This window comes from Eschrichtius robustus, chromosome 12 (assembly GCF_028021215.1).
Source record: "Eschrichtius robustus isolate mEscRob2 chromosome 12, mEscRob2.pri, whole genome shotgun sequence".
NCBI lineage: Eukaryota > Metazoa > Chordata > Mammalia > Artiodactyla > Eschrichtiidae > Eschrichtius > Eschrichtius robustus.
The window spans coordinates 106,628,755-106,644,668 of record NC_090835.1 but is presented as its reverse complement, the minus strand read 5'-3'; the positions used below and the strand labels follow the sequence as shown (position 1 = coordinate 106,644,668).

The window sequence follows — 15,914 nt, the reverse complement described above, 5'->3', positions numbered from 1 at the left end:
ATTTGATGGAGTTGGTATTTTTTATTTATTCATTTACTTTCATCTCCTTTTTTATTTTTAGTATTTATTTATTTACTTATTTATTTGGCTGTACCCGTGACATGCGGGATCTTCCTTGCCGTGAGCGGGATCTTTAGTTGAGGCATTTGAGCTCTTAGTTGCGGCACATGGGATCTAGTTCCCCGACGAGGGATCAAACCTGGGCCCCCTGCATTGAGAGCGTGGAGTCTTACCCGCTGGACCACCAGGGAAGTCCCATCATCTCCTTTCTCAAACTCAGTTTCCTGTTGAAAACTCTCTTTCCACTGTAGTAAAAGGAAGAAGGCAAAGGGTCTTTCTTTTGCTCCCTCCAGAGCACGCACTCACTAGGCGGAGTGTCACATCTAGTTGGCATTGGCGGCAGGAATCCAAGCGCAAGCGTCTGAAAGGGGAAGTGGCATCTGGGGGAGGACTCGGGAACTGCTTGCACAGGCATCCCTTTACCAGAAGATTCTGCTTCTCACACTCTGTTCTAGTCCTGGACGGGGGTTTTTATTACTGTGTCTTTAAAAGAAGGTTCTTTTTTTTTTTTTTTTTTTTAATAATTGAGTGTGATATCCTCCCAGTTCTTTTTTTTTTTTTTTTTTTTTTTATATTTATTTTTGGCTGTGTTGGGTCTTCGTTTCTGTGCGAGGGCTTTCTCCAGTCGCGGAGAGCGGGGGCCGCTCTTCATCGCGGTGCGCGGGCCTCTCACTATCGCGGCCTCTCTTGTTGCGGAGTACAGGCTCCAGACGCGCAGGCTCAGTAGTTGTGGCTCACGGGCCCAGTTGCTCCGCGGCATGTGGGATCCTCCCAGGCCAGGGCCCGAACCCGTGTCCCCTGCGTTGGCAGGCAGACTCTCAACCGCTGCGCCACCAGGGAAGCCCCGAAGGTTCTTCTTTACATTAGTAACTTATCTGTTATGTTCTGGGTTAGAATTTGAGGATTTTAGATAATCACATGCCAGAAATCATCCCCAAATGCTTGGGTTCCTTGAGGCAAAAGTGGAACTGTCACCTCTGATTTCTTAACTGTAGTGTTCTGTCATTTTGCCCTGCCACCTCCCTCTTGGTTCTGTGTGTGGCCCTGGTGTTTTTCCTCTGCCTTTTGTCCGTCTGTCCCTCCTTCTCATCCCGTCGTAGGTTCAGGCTCCCAGCTCAGCACAGGTAGCACTGCGGTCCTTGTCCTCAGTCTGTCTTTGGGCTCCTCGGAAATTCGCATCCTTGGGCTTCTGGGCACCATCTGGAAAAATAGAAGATGCAGTACCATCTGCTAAACACATCTGCTGAGAAGAAAGTACCTGTTTTTTCCTAACCTCAGAAATAGTTGAAAAATATATGCAGAATAAATGAGGAATTAGAATGAACATGTTTCGTTGTGTTCATCTCAGAAACATCTTCTGCTTTGCTCACCCCTTTACCCCCTGCCCCCAGGTTTTATTGCGTAAGAATTGAGATACCAGAATTTCACACAGACATTTCTTTTTCTTTTTTAATAAATTTGTTTATCTAATTATTTATTTTTGGGCTGTGTTTGATTCTCGTTGCTGCGCGCGGGCTTTCTCTAGTTGCGGCGAGCAGGGGCTACTCTTCGTTGTGGTGCGTGGGCTTCTCATTGCAGTGGCTTCTCTTGTTGTGGAGCACGGGCTCTAGGCACGTGGGCTCAGTAGTTGTGGCGCACGGGCTTAGTTGCTCCACAGCATGTGGGATCTTCCCAGACCAGGGCTTGAACCTGACGCACAGACATTTCTTAAGGGAGATTTTCCAGATGACTGAGGACATACAGTTTCTACTAGTCTGTTCAGAAGTAGCTGTTTTAAACTTACCTAGTGCAACCATTTCTGGAAATGTTACTGTACCTCACATCTACTAAAGAAGCCCCAGATTTGAAGGCAAATCTGATTTGCTTGCAGCCTTCACAGAACAATCCTGTGGGTTTGCTCCCTTGCAGATAGCTGACCTTGGCTTTGCCTCCCTTAAGACGTGGAGTGAGCTGATGAGAGAGGAGCTTGCTGCGCAGAGGAGAGGGAACAGCACCACAAAGGACGGCAGCAGCCTCCACTACACGGCCCCCGAGCACCTGAACGACATCAGCTCGAGGCCCTCGGAGAAGTCGGACGTGTTCAGCTTCGCCATAGTGCTCTGGGCCGTCTTTGCCAATAAGGAGCCGTATGAAAGTAAGGCAGTTATAGAGGAGTGGGATTTGAGTACTAATCAAAAGTTGTTCAATGGAATATGGGCCTTCAGTGAAGTCAGTTAAGGTGTATCATTGTTTGTTCATTTAATGTCTGTCTGACCGACTGGACCCTTAAGCTCCACAAGGGCCAGGACCGCATCTGATCCATTCACTGCTGTTTCCCCAGTATCTACACACACAGTGCCTGGAACCTAGGAGGCGCTCCGGAAGTGTTTGTTGAAAGAATGAGTCATCTCAGTTTAGGAATCAGGGATCGTAGGACAGATAGGAGCCTTGATAACGCATCTAAGCTTGGGAGGTGCTGTAACATTCCATAATTCCTCCCGGACAGGAAAGCTTGCCTGCTTCTGCTTATGAGGGGTTAACCCTTTCAGGGCATACACTCCATACTTTCATTCGTCCCCTAATCCTTCATTCAGAAATTGTTTCTTTTCAGTACTTACTGTGGGACTTTACTCAGAATTGAGAATATAAAGATGAGAAAGTCATGGTTCGTGCAGGAGAACAGATTAGCCATTCTTTAGTGTGTTAAGTATCTAAACTAATGGACGTTCTCCTGCCCATTCTTCCTGGGTGATTATCAGCTCCCATGGTTCAATGATCACCTCTTTGCTGACGCCTCCCACATCTCCAGCCCTGGCCTGGATATCCACTTGTCTATTAGTCAGACCCAGTCCACGTACCAGGGGAACCCCAAAGCAGCGTCCCCCAAAACAAATCCATCTTCTCCGTGCTGCCCTAGTAGCTCGTTCAGCTTTCCTCTATGTTCAGAAAATGGCATCACCAGCTACCAGCCGAGCTGCCCAACCAGAAATTTTAGTCATCCCAGACTCAACCTTGCCCCTCATCTCCCGCATCCAATCAGACACCAAAACCGATGAATTCGGGACTTCCCTGGCGGTCCAGTGGTTAGGACTCCTCACTTTCACTGCTGAAGGCCCAGGTTTAATCCCTGGTCGGGTAACTAAGATCCTGTAAGCCGCGTGGCGTGGCTGGGAAAAAAAACAAAAAACAGAAAAACAACAACTGTGAACTCAAGGTATATCTGATTCAAGGTACATCCGCTTCTCCCCATTCCCCACAGGGCCCTCACTAGGTCAAACCCTCTGTATTTCTATGGCAGTCTCCTCGTGCCGCCCGCCATTCACACTACAGCCAAACTGCTCGTCCTAAAAAGCAAATCAGACCGTCTCACTCATCTGTTTAAAATCCTGCTGAGGCACCCTTGACATTCAGGGTAAAGTTCAGATTCCTCAATATGGAGTACAGGGTCCTTCCTGATTTGGCTTTTGTTTCTCTCTCTAACCTTATTCCTTCCCTCACTTCCTTTAGTCAATATGCCCAGTTACACTGAACTATTCATAATTTCTGGGATGCATCATGATTTCTGCAACTTCCAATCTATTCATATCCTGCTTTCTTAGCCTGGAATCCTCCTCTCTGAATCCTCCTTCCCGATTCTTTACCTGGATAATTCCTGCTTATTTTTCTGGACTCAACAATGCCTTCTCTGACCTTCTAGTCATGACCCTGTTACCAGAACCCTTTGTACTTACTTCTCAAATAGCCATCATCACTCTACATTTTAAGTCACTCTTATTAAACTGAGCCTCCTTCAAGGCAAGCGCTGTCCCGTATTTGTCTTTGTATGAAAATCTGGAGTGTGGCATTGGCTTCATTCACATATTCCATTTGTTCTACGAGGAGTCAGCTTTGCTGTGAATTCTGTCTTTCATCTGCAGAAACTAAAATGCTGTTTGATCTTCTCTGCAGTGGAATTCATCAGCTCGTTGTCACAGGGCCCTTCTGCCCCTACTGGATGCGGCAGCTGTACTGAAAGCGTACCCTAGGCAGAGAGAGATCAGTGGCTTTGTCCGAGTTCTGTCACCTCCCTGCCTGAGAGGAGCAGGACCTGAAAGCTCAACTTAACGCTCCTCTTTGTTTCATAGACGCTATCTGTGAGCAGCAGCTGATAATGCGCGTTAAATCTGGGGACAGGCCAGATGTGGAGGACCTCGCTGAGCACTGCCCGCGGGAGGCTATCAGCATCATGAAGCAGTGCTGGGCGGTGGATCCAGACGATCGGCCGACGTTTGCCGGTGAGAGCGTTGTCCATGACTGCGCGGTCTCCCACGTGGTGATCTTCCTAGTGAGACGCTGACAGGAAGTTGCTTTGAGTCTTTAGAAAACTGAGTTCCACTTGTGATCTCAAACTGATTTTCTAGATTCCAAACCCTTTGTTCAATGAAAAGTTGTCATCCCTCCCCAGAGCATGAAGGCATGTAAGGTCCTCTCGTTTCTTTGTGGGTTTTTTTTTCCCATAATTAACTTTTTAAAAATTGTGTTAGAATATACGTGACACATAATTTACCATTTTAACCATTTTCAGGTGTACAGTTCAGCGACATTAAGTACATTCACAATGTTTGCACCCATCACCACGATCCGTCTCCAAAGCTTTTTCATCTTCCCCAACTGAAACTGTATCTATTAAACAATAACCCCCCATCTCCTCTCCCCCAGCCCCTGGCAACCATCATTCTACATTCTGTCTCTCTGAATTTGGCTACTCTAGGTACCTCATTTAAGTGGAATCATACAGTATTTGTCCTTTTGTGACTGGCTTATTTCACTGTGCACAGTATCTTCAGGGTTCATCCATGTTGTAGCCTGTGTCAGAATCTCCTCCCTTTTCACTGCCGAGTGGTACTCCACGGTATGTAGACCACATTTTGTCTATCCATTCATCTGCTGAATGGGTTGCTTCCGCAGGCCTTCTTATTTCTTAGCTTCTTTTATTTCATTTCCCTTCCCTTGTGAAGCTGGCATCTCTGGAAATGTGATTTTGTCATTTGGATTTGGGCCAATAATAGAAGGAGAAGGAAAGGGACATGGACATGTCACATCCTTGTACCTCTTCTCATTCCCCTGTGTTACCTAGCATCTTGCTAAAGTCCTAGAGGCAGAGGAAAGAAGAAAATCAGAGGAAAGGGGCAGAGGAAATAAGAAAATCAGGTGAGGAAAAAATAAATAGCAGGAAGGAACCTAGGAGCCTACAAAGGATTTTGCTCTCATATTTCTGCTATGAGAAAACAGAATTGAAGCCCCACCTACCACTCCCACCAAAGGGTTAGAGGGGTGATTGATTTAGTTGCCTGTTTTCTTATTTGCTGAATCTTATCCTGGCTTGGTTTCTTCTCTCATGCCTTTTTCACTTTTTTAAACTAAAATTCTTATTTTAAGGTAATTGTAGATTTACATGCAGTTATAAGAAATAACACAGATATCCCATGTACCCTTTACCTAGTTTCCCCCACTGATAACATCTGGCCAGACTACAGGACTGCATTACCACTGGGATATTGACACTGACACAGTCAGGTACAGAACCTTTCCATCACCACAAGGGTGCCTCCTGTTGCTCTTTCATAGGAGTAAAGCTGCTGTAAATACTCATGTTGCAGGTTTTTGTGTGAATATAAGTCTTTGTTTCTCTGGAATAAATACCCAGGAGTGAAATAACTAGGTCATATGGTAGGTTCGTGTTTAGGGTTTTGTTTTGTTTTTTTTTTAAAGAAACTGCCAAACTGGGAATTCCCTGGCGGTCCAGTGGTTAGGACTCTGTGCTCTCACTGCCAAAGGCCCAGGTTCAGTCCCTGGTCGGGGAACTAAGATCCCACAAGCCGCGTGGCACGGCCAAAAAAAAACCAAAAAACAAGATCACGCATGCCAGCAACAACAACAACAACAAAAAAAAGCAAAACAAAACTGCCAAACTGTTTTCCAGAGTGGCTGTACCATTTTATATTCTCACCAGTTTCTCTGCATCCTTACCAGCATTTGGTGTTGCTATTTTTTAATTTTAGCCACTCTGATAGGTATGTAGTGATATCTCATTGTGGTTTTAATTTGCATTTCTCTAATAGCTAATGTTGGTGAATATCTTTTCATGTGCTTATTTGCCATCTGTGTATCTTCCTTGGTGAAAAATGTTGCTCTATGTCTTTTGCCCATTTTCTAATTGGATTTTGTTTTTTCACTGTTGAATTTAGAGTGTTCTTTCTATATTCTATATAGTATTCCTTTCTTGGACATGTGGTTTTCAGATATTTTCTCCCAATCTGTAGCTTGGTTTTTTTCATCCTCTTAGCAGGGTCTTTCACAGAGTAAAAGTTTTTTATTTTGATGAAGACTCATTCATTAATTTTTCCTTTTATGTATTATACTTTTGGTGTCAAGTCTAAGGACACTGTCAGGGTTAGATCCCAAATATTTTTTTCTGTTTTGTTCTAAAATTCTTACGGTTTTACATTTAAGTTTGTGTTAAGTTTTTTTCGGTTTTTTTTTTTTTTTTATTGTCAAGGAAAATTTATTATTGCTAACATAAGAATGATAACACAGAACTAAATATTGGTTGTCTTTCTTGCCAGTTATTTGATTTATGTCTTATTGGGAAAGTACCATGATCCATTTTGAGTTAATTTTTGTATAAGGTGTGAGACTTAGGTTGAAGTTCGCTTTTTTTTTTTTTTCTTTTTGCCTCATTCCAAAGCCATTTGTTGAAAGGCTGCCTTTCTTCCCTTGCATTGTTTTTTGTCCTTTGTCAGAAATCAGTTGGGATATTTGTGTGGGTCTATTTCTGGGTTCTCTGTTCTGGTCCATTAATCTATGCATCTATCCCTACTCCAGTACCTATGGTCTTAATTACTCTAGTGACATAAGTTCTTGAAATTGGACAGACCGATTTCTCCCACTTTTTTCTTCATTTAAAAAGTTATTTTAACGACTTTAGTTCCTGTCTTTCCATATAAAATTTTGAAAAATCTTGTCTATATCTAAAAAAAAAAAAAATCTTACTGGGATTTTGATAGGAATTGTGTTAAACCTGTGTATCCATTTGGGGAGAATTGACATCTTTACTATATTGAGTCTTCTAATCCATGAACACAATACGTCTCTCCATTTATTTAGATTGTCTTTGATTTCTTTTATCAGTGTTGTATAGTTTTCAGCATACAAGTCCTATATATCTATTTCCTTTTTTTTTCTTTAGCAATTATAAGTAGTTTGTATTTTTAACTTAGGTGTCCATTTGTTCATTGCTAGAATATAGAAACAGAGTTGATTTTTTGTATGTTAATCTTATATCCTGTGACCTTGTCAAACTCACTAATTGGTTCTAGGAGTTTTTTTGGAGATTTTTTTAGATTTTCATGTCATTTCCAAACAGGGACATTTTCATTTCTTCCTTTGTGATCTGTTTGGTTTTTATTTCCTTTTCTTGCTTTATCGCACTGGCTAGAATTTCCATTCATTTTTATTGTTCTGTCTTCCATTTCACTGACTTTCCTCTTTCTCCTCCATTCTGCTGTAAAGTTCATCCACTGAGCTTTTTATTTGGCTTATTTTATTTTTCAGTTCTAAAATTTCACTGAAATTTCTTTCATATCTTCTATTTCTTTGTTGACGCTTTCTATTTTTTCATTTGTTTCAAGCATGTTCATAATTGCTTCTTGAAGCATTTTTATCATGGCTGTTTAAAAATCTTTAATGTGTAATCCTAATGTCTCTGTCATCTTGATGTTGGCATCTGTTAGTTGTCTTTTGTCATTCAGTTTGTGACCTTACTGGGTCTTAGTATGATGAATGATTTTTCTATTGAAACTTGTACATTTTCTTACAGTGAAGCCTTCTGTTTTTAGCTGGCCTTTTCTGACATGGCTTTGACAAAGAAAGGGTGACTGCTACCTTGTTAGCACCAGGTGGAAGGAAGTCAGTTTCCCCACTTGGCCCTGTTGACACCTGAAGTGGGAGGCTTTTCATTACTACTGGTCAGGGGTGAGGGTTTCAGTGGAGTCCACATGGTCTCCATGGACACTGCAATGGAGGCGAAAGTCCCGACTCACCCAGGGCCTCTTCTGATAGTTCCCCATTGGGATGGGGAAGGAGCATCTTATTACTGCAAGGTGAGGATGCAAGTTCAGTCTCCCCTTGTTGTCCACCGACACCACAGGAGTGGAGGGGCTCATTACCACCTGACTGGAAGGAAAGTTCTGGCCTTCTGTTTGGCCTTCTCTGACATGACCCTGGTCGGGTGTTGGAGCACCCCGTCAGTGTCTTCTGGGGTCGGGAGTCTCAACTCCCCTCTCAGTCTTTGCTGGTGGGGGTGGGGGATGGAGTCACGATTTTTCTGTGGCATTTGGCTGGAGAGTGGATACTGACTAAGCACTCTTAGTCTTGCTAGGCTGCCCCTTGCTTAGCCCTCTGGCCAGAAAGAACAGGCTTTTGTTGGGCTTTTTTGTTGGGTTTCCAGCTTCTTCGGGTCCAAGTCTGAGATCTGTGCAGCAAAAGAAAAAAAAAAATCCAGTAAGCTCACTGCCATGTCTTTCCTCAGATCCCAAAGTCCCTAGCTAGCCTGACTTTGTCTCTCCTCCTTTCAGAGTCTCCTTATGTTTGTTTTATATATAATATATAGGGGTTCTTGTCATACTTAGTGGGAGAAGTAAGGAAAAGTATGTCTATTCCATCTTCCCAAAAATGGAAGTTACATTTTTCTTTTAAGGCTAACAGCTCTAACTTTATACCAGATCCTTATTCTGAGTATTCCATCCTATAGTAACTCAGATGCCAAAGGGACAGAAACAAGGAGTCCACCCATCTTTTTTCATTTGGAAATTAACTTGTATTAGGTAGGGCTTTGTGCTGCAGCCAGAGAAACTGCCTGTTATTAGGCAGGAGCCCTGGGTTTCCAGTGATATCCTATCCTTTGTTCTGCCTGTGTAATAGTTAGTCTTGTTAGTCTCTTTATGAAGGTCAGTGATTTGGCATTTAAATTTATATTTCCCTGCTTTGCCCACAGATTACGGTAAGTAATTCAAAGATAATAGATTGGTAATATTTTAATTTTATTTTAGAAAATACTTAAGAAATTTAAAGTACTATTTTTTTTATATATAGGCATTGAAGAGAAATTTAAGCCTTTTTATTTAAATCAATTAGAAGAACATGTAGAAGAGGATGTGAAGAGTTTAAAGGTAGGTAACATAGCAGCTGCTCAAAATGCTAACATATTGAAACATATATTTTGTCAGTCATGAAAACCAAAGCATTATACTTTATTACTGAGATTTGAAGTAAGCTAGCTTGGTAACCACAAAAAACAAAATAGGTAGTTTTATGCAGATATCATCAAGTTAGCATACCAGACCCGTTCCTCTGTCAAAACTAATGAAATGAGAGAAAATATATCTACCAATATGAAAACAAAAGCACAGCATTACTGGAACAGGATGGAAAGTACCATAGGTGGATCAGTCATTTTGAGGAATTCTTGAAAGATAAAAAGCCAACAGAATTATATCTGTTGAGACATAAAACAGGAAAAAAGTTTTAAAAGGCTGACCCAAACGGAATACTCAAGAAGTCATGGAGGAAGAAGTCTCAGGTCAATGTGTGGAAGAAGTGGGTGGTCACACGGGACGTTGGTAGGCGTTCTCATTTGGGAGCCATGGTGGTGTCAGTTTTAACAGTTGGCTCCTCCCCACTCACGTCTTGTGCTAAAGCAGCAGATGGGGGCAGCATGTGCCCAGAGCCGAAGCAGTGAGTTTGGTGCCTGGGATCAGAGAGGTATGTCAGAGACTGTTGCCAACTAACCAGCCAAGAGGAGCAGAGACCTCCCCTCCTCACACACTCAGGAAACAAGCTGTTGTCTTAAGTCTTGCAGCAACATGGTGCTATAATCATGAAAGGGAGACAACAGTAAATAAAAGAGGCAGGCAGACAGAGATTTTAAGATACACACACACATACACAGTCAGATAGTCAAGAATTGCCAGACTGTCCACCATCAAAAAATCTACAAACAATAAATGCTGGAGAGGGTGTGGAGAAAAGGGAACCCTCTTGCACTGTTGGTGGGAAGGTAAATTGATACAGCCACTATGGAGAACAGTATGGAGATTCCTTAAAAAACTAAAAATAGAACTACCGTATGACCCAGCAATCCCACTGCTGGGCATATACCCTGAGAAAACCATAATTCAAAAAGAGTCATGTACCAAAATGTTCATTGCAGCTCTATTTACAGTAGCCAGGACATGGAAGCAACCTAAGTGTCCATCGACAGATGAATGGGTAAAGAAGATGTGGCACCTATATACAATGGAATATTACTCAGCCATGAAAAGAAACGAAATTGAGTTATCTGTAGTGAGGTGGATGGACCTAGAGTCTGTCATACAGAGTGAAGTAAGTCAGAAAGAGAAAAACGAATACCGTATGCTAACACATATATATGGGATCTAAAAAAAAAAATGGTCATGAAGAACCTAGGGGCAAGATGGGAATAAAGACGCAGACCTACTAGAGAATGGACTTGAGGATATGGGGAGGGGGAAGAGTAAGCTGGGACAAAGTGAGAGAGTCGCATGGACATGTACACGCTACCAAACGTAAAATAGATAGCTAGTGGGAAGCAGCCGCATAGCACAGGGAGATCAGCTCGGTGCTTTGTGACCACCTAGAGGGGTGGGATAGGGAGGGTGAGAGGGAGACGCAAGAGGGAAGAGATAATGGGGACGTATGTATATGTATAACTGACTCACGTTGTTATAAAGCAGAAACTAACACACCATTGTAAAGCAATTATACTCCAATAAAGATGTTAAAAAAATCTTAAAAAAAAAAAAAACAATTGCCAGACTTTGGAGGGTTACCTACACTGTAAAAGAGAGGTATCCAATGCAAACCAAGAAAGTAATCAAAAGGAAGATAGTCACTAAGGAAAAAAAGCATTACCACAGCAATCAGGAATAATTCATAACGATAAAAGTTTCATTTCACCAAGAAGGCAATAACAGCTTTAAGTATGTTGACCCTTGAACAACACAGGTTTGAACTCCATGGGTCCACTTATACACAGATTTTTCTCAATAAATATGTACTACATGATCTTTACTTGGTCAAATTCATGATGTGGAACCACGAACACAGAGGGCCAACTGTAAAATTGTACTTGGATTTTCGACTGTGAGAGGGGTGAGCACCCCTAACTCCCATGTTGTTCAGGGGTCAACTGTGTAATTTAGCAAAACTGGCTCAAATAGAGATGGAAAACCTGAATATTCCCATAACTGTTAAAAGAGATTGAATCAGTCCTGCAAGAAAATTCCACAACCAGATAACTTCAGCAGCAATTTCTATCAAATATTCAATGAAGAAATTACCCCAATTGTATACAACTTGTCGAGATAATAGAGAAGAGGGAACGTTCCTAAACTCATTTTATGAGACTAGCATAACCTTGATTCCCAAACCTGAAAAGAAGATACAAGAAAGGAAACTTACAGAACAATTTCACTTCACAATGTAGATGTGAAAATCCTGAGTAAAATATAAACAAGCTGAATCCGTCAATGGACAATAAAGGTTGAAAAAGATATATGGTCTCACTAACAGAAAAGCAAAGTGAATTGATTATAATTTTTCATCCATTAGATTGACAACAGTTTTGAAAGGTTGATAATATCAAGTGTTTGTGAAAATGCAGAATAACACAGTCTCATGTAGTATTGGTAAGAGTGAAAGTTGAAGTTTATTGAACGGTGAAGCATCTATCACACTTTTAAAAGCACATAACTTTTGCTGCAGTTCTGCTCTTAGTAATCTATCCTACTCACATGTATGCTCAAAGATTTAGCTTCAGGAGATTTTTGCACCTTTGTGAGAGTTAAAATTTGGAAATACACAAATATGTAAATATATATATACACACACGTATGTATAAATATTTGTATATTTCCAGAATACATATGCAAATGCCTAGAGAGAATAAAAGGTCCACAACATACTGCAGATAAGGATTACCTCTGAAAATGGAAGAGAGGGGGTTGGAAGGAACGACATTAAAGTGTTGCTCTGTGTAATTCAGCAGTTTGAATCTTTTAAAAGAAGTTTGTATTTATATATTTTGTCTAATAAGAAATAACTGTAAAAAGAAAACAATTGCTTTTACAAAACAAACAAGCCAATTAAAAAATGGGTGGAAAAAAAAAATGGGTGGAAGAACTAAATAGACATCTCTCAAAGGAAGACATACAGATGGCCAAGAGGCACATGAAAAGATGCTCAACATCACTAATTATTAGAGAAATGCAAATCAAAATTACAATGAGGTATCACCTCACGGTCAGAATGGTCATCATCAAAAAATCTACAAACAATAAATGCTGGAGAGGGTGTGGAGAAAAGGGAACCCTCTTGCACTGTTGGTGGGAATGTAAATTGATACAGCCACTATGGAGAACAGTATGGAGGTTCCTTAAAAAACTGAAAACAGAACTACCATACGACCCAGCAATCCCACTACTGGGCATATACCCTGAGAAAACCATAATTCAAAAGGACACATGTACCCCAGTGTTCATTGCAGCACTATTTACAATAGCCAGGACATGGAAACAACCTAAGTCTCCATCACCAGATGAATGGATAAAGAAGATGTGGCACATATATACAATGGAATATCACTCAGCCATAAAAAGGAATGAAATAGTGCCTTTTGTAGACATGTGGATAGACCTAGGGACAGAGTGAAGTAAGTCAGAAAGAGAGAAACAAATACTGTATAATATCACTTATATGTGGAATCTAGAAAAATGGTACAGATGAACCTAGTTCCAGGATAGGAATAGAGACGTAGACGTAGACAGTGGACATGTGGACACAAGGTGGGAAGGGGAGGGTGGGACGAATTGGGAGATCTGGATTGACATATATACACTACCATGTGTAAAATAAATAGCTAGTAGGAACCTGCTGTATAGCACAGGAAGCTCAGCTTGGTGCTCTGTGACGACCTTGATGGGTGGGATGGGGGGCGGGAGGGAGGTCCAAGAGGGTGGGGATATAGGTATACATATAGCTCATTCACTTCGTTGTACAGCAGAAACTAACACAACATTGTAAAGCAATTATACTCCAATTAAAGAAAAAAAAATAACATAAAAATGCTTATGTGTTAAGTAAAAAGCAAGATACAAAATGCTACAAACTGTACACATAGTTAATATCTTGTGTCATTCTCCCCTAAATCATTCATATGGTGATTCTGAATATTTTTGATCATCTACCTATGTAGCAGGCACTCTGTTAAGAGCATAGTGCAAATATGACCAGGGGAAAAAACTTGTAGGAAATACAAAATGTTAATTTTTTCACTTGAGTGTAGGTTTCTATTTAAAGATAATTCTATACATTTTCTATATCTTTTATAATGAGTATTATTATTTTTATAAGGGAAGAAGTTTTATCTTTGTTTTTAATTGTAGTAAAATATACATAACATAAAATTTACCATCTTAACCAATTTTTAAGTATACAATTCAGTGGCATTAACTATACTCACAATGTTGTACTACCACGACCAGTATCCATTTCCATTTTTATTATCCCAAACAGAAGCTCTGTATCCCAAGCAACAACTCCCCATTCCTCCCTCTCCCCAGCCCCTGGTAACCTCTATTCTATTTTCTGTCTCTATGAATTTGACTATTCTAGGTGCCTCATAGACGTGGGATCATAGAATTTGTCTTTTTGTGTCTAGCATATTTCACCTAGCATAATGTTTTCAAGGTTCATCCTTGAAAACATTTTGTAGCATGTATCAGAACTTCATTCCTTTTTAAGGCTGAATAATATTCCATTGTACGTATATGTCACATTTTGATTATTCATTCATCTTTGATGGATACTTGAGTTGTTTCCACCTTTTGTCTATAATGAATAATGCTGCTATGAACATTGGTATACAAGTATCTTTTTGAGTCTCCGCTTTTAATGATTTTGGGTATATACCTAGGAGTGGAATTGCTGGATTGTATGATAATTATACATTAAACATTTGAGGAACCATCAAACTGTTTTCCATAACATCTACACCATTTTATATTCCCGCCATCAACTCACAAGGGTTCCAATTTCTCTACCTTCTCACTAACACTTTTCATTTTCTGGGTTTTGTTTTGTTTTGTTTTGATAAAGCCATTCTAATGGATGGTGATTTTGAGTTGCATTTCTCTTTGAGTAATGATGTTGAGCATCTTTTCATGTGCTTCTTGGCCATCTGTATGTCTTCTTTGGAGAAATATCTATTCAAGTCCTTTGCCTGTTTTTCAACTGGGTTGTTTGTTTTTTGTTGTTGAATTATAGGAATTCTTTATATAATCTGGATATTCATCCCTTATATTTATGTGATTTACAAAAATTTTTCCCTACTCTGTGGGTTGTCTGTTCTCTCTCTTGACAGTGTCCTTTGATGTACAGAAGGTTTTAATTTTGATGTAGTCCAGTTACCTATTTTTATTTTGTTGCCTGTGCTTTTGGTGTTATATCCGAGAAATCATTGTGAAATCCAATGTCATGAAGCTTTTCCCCTATGTTTTCTTCTTATAGTTATATAGTTTTAGTCAAGCTTAGGTCTTTGATCCATTTGAGGTAATTTTTATATATGTTTGTATATGTTGAAAGGTAAGGATCTAACTTCATTCTTTCACATGTAGATACCAGTGTTCCCCCATTGAATGGTCGTGGCCCCCTTGTCAAAAATCAATTGGCCAGGGACTTCCCTGGCGGTCCAGTGGTTAAGACTTGGTGCTTCCACTGTAGGGGGCAAGGGTTCGATCTCTGGTTGGGGAAATGGGATCCCGCATGCTGTGTGGCAAAAGTAAATAAATAAATAATTAAAAAATAAAAATAAAAAATCAACTGGCCATATATGCAAGGGTTTATTTCTGGGTTCATTATATTCCATTGGTCTGTATGTCTTTCCTTAGGCCAATACCACACTGTTTTGATTACTGTAGCTATGTAGTGACTTTTGAAATCAGGAAGTGTGAGCCCTCCAACTTTGTTCTTTTTTAAGATTGTTCTGGCTATTTAGGGAAAAAAGTTTATTTTCTTAAAGAAGTGTTTACTGCTTGTAAGAGCTATGTGAAATTTCACCCTTTTGAAAGATTCGTTCTTCCTTACAACAATTTTCTGGAACTTTTTGGCCAAACCAATATTTTCTGCTGTTTACTAAAGTATGTCTTTATGCTCTTAATTCTAGAAAGAGTATCCGGGCCAAAATGAAATTGTAAAGAGAATGAAGTCTCTCCAAATTGATTGTGTAGCAATACCTCCAAGCAGGTCAAATTCAGGTAACTTATACTGTGATTGAAAATCTATTTATTCATTTATTTGTTTGCTCATTCACTCACTGTACTGTCTAAAATGCTATTTACAACTATATGAGAAACAGAAGAAGCTATAAAATTTAACAGCTGGCTTAAAGGACTTTCTAATATATTTGGAGTTAAGGTACATATATTTGAAATATTAGGTAACAACATGTTCACCAAAATCATAAAGTATCCTGAACACAAGAGGCCTAATATATCTGATAGGGAGGAAGTGACAGCTCAGGAAAAAGACAGGAACATATGTGGGAGCAAAGTCCTTGAGAAGGTCAGGCATGACTGGGTCCAGAGTACATGCAGGGAGGTTGGCCTCAGATTCAAGCAGGGATACTTTTTTCATTTAACAGAAGGGGAAGCAGAGTATAAGATATTGAAGCCACTTATCAGCTGTCTGTTCTGGGGCAAATTACTTGACTTCTTGTAAGCCTCATCCATCATTGTGATAATAAGTGCTCCTACTCTTAT

At 40.3% G+C, this 15,914-nt stretch overlaps 1 protein-coding gene across 3 annotated transcripts in view; it reads left to right on the top strand.

Moving 5' to 3' along the window:
• RIPK1 (receptor interacting serine/threonine kinase 1) overlaps positions 1 to 15,914 on the top strand; it is a 37,651-nt gene that overhangs the window by 15,680 nt on the left and 6,057 nt on the right. For all 3 annotated transcript variants that reach the window (XM_068557478.1, XM_068557480.1, XM_068557479.1), the window contains 4 exons: positions 1,969 to 2,194; positions 4,164 to 4,313; positions 9,172 to 9,248; positions 15,320 to 15,410. In XM_068557478.1, the coding sequence (XP_068413579.1) occupies positions 1,969 to 2,194; positions 4,164 to 4,313; positions 9,172 to 9,248; positions 15,320 to 15,410 (544 nt within the window). The remainder of the gene's footprint in view (positions 1 to 1,968; positions 2,195 to 4,163; positions 4,314 to 9,171; positions 9,249 to 15,319; positions 15,411 to 15,914) is intronic.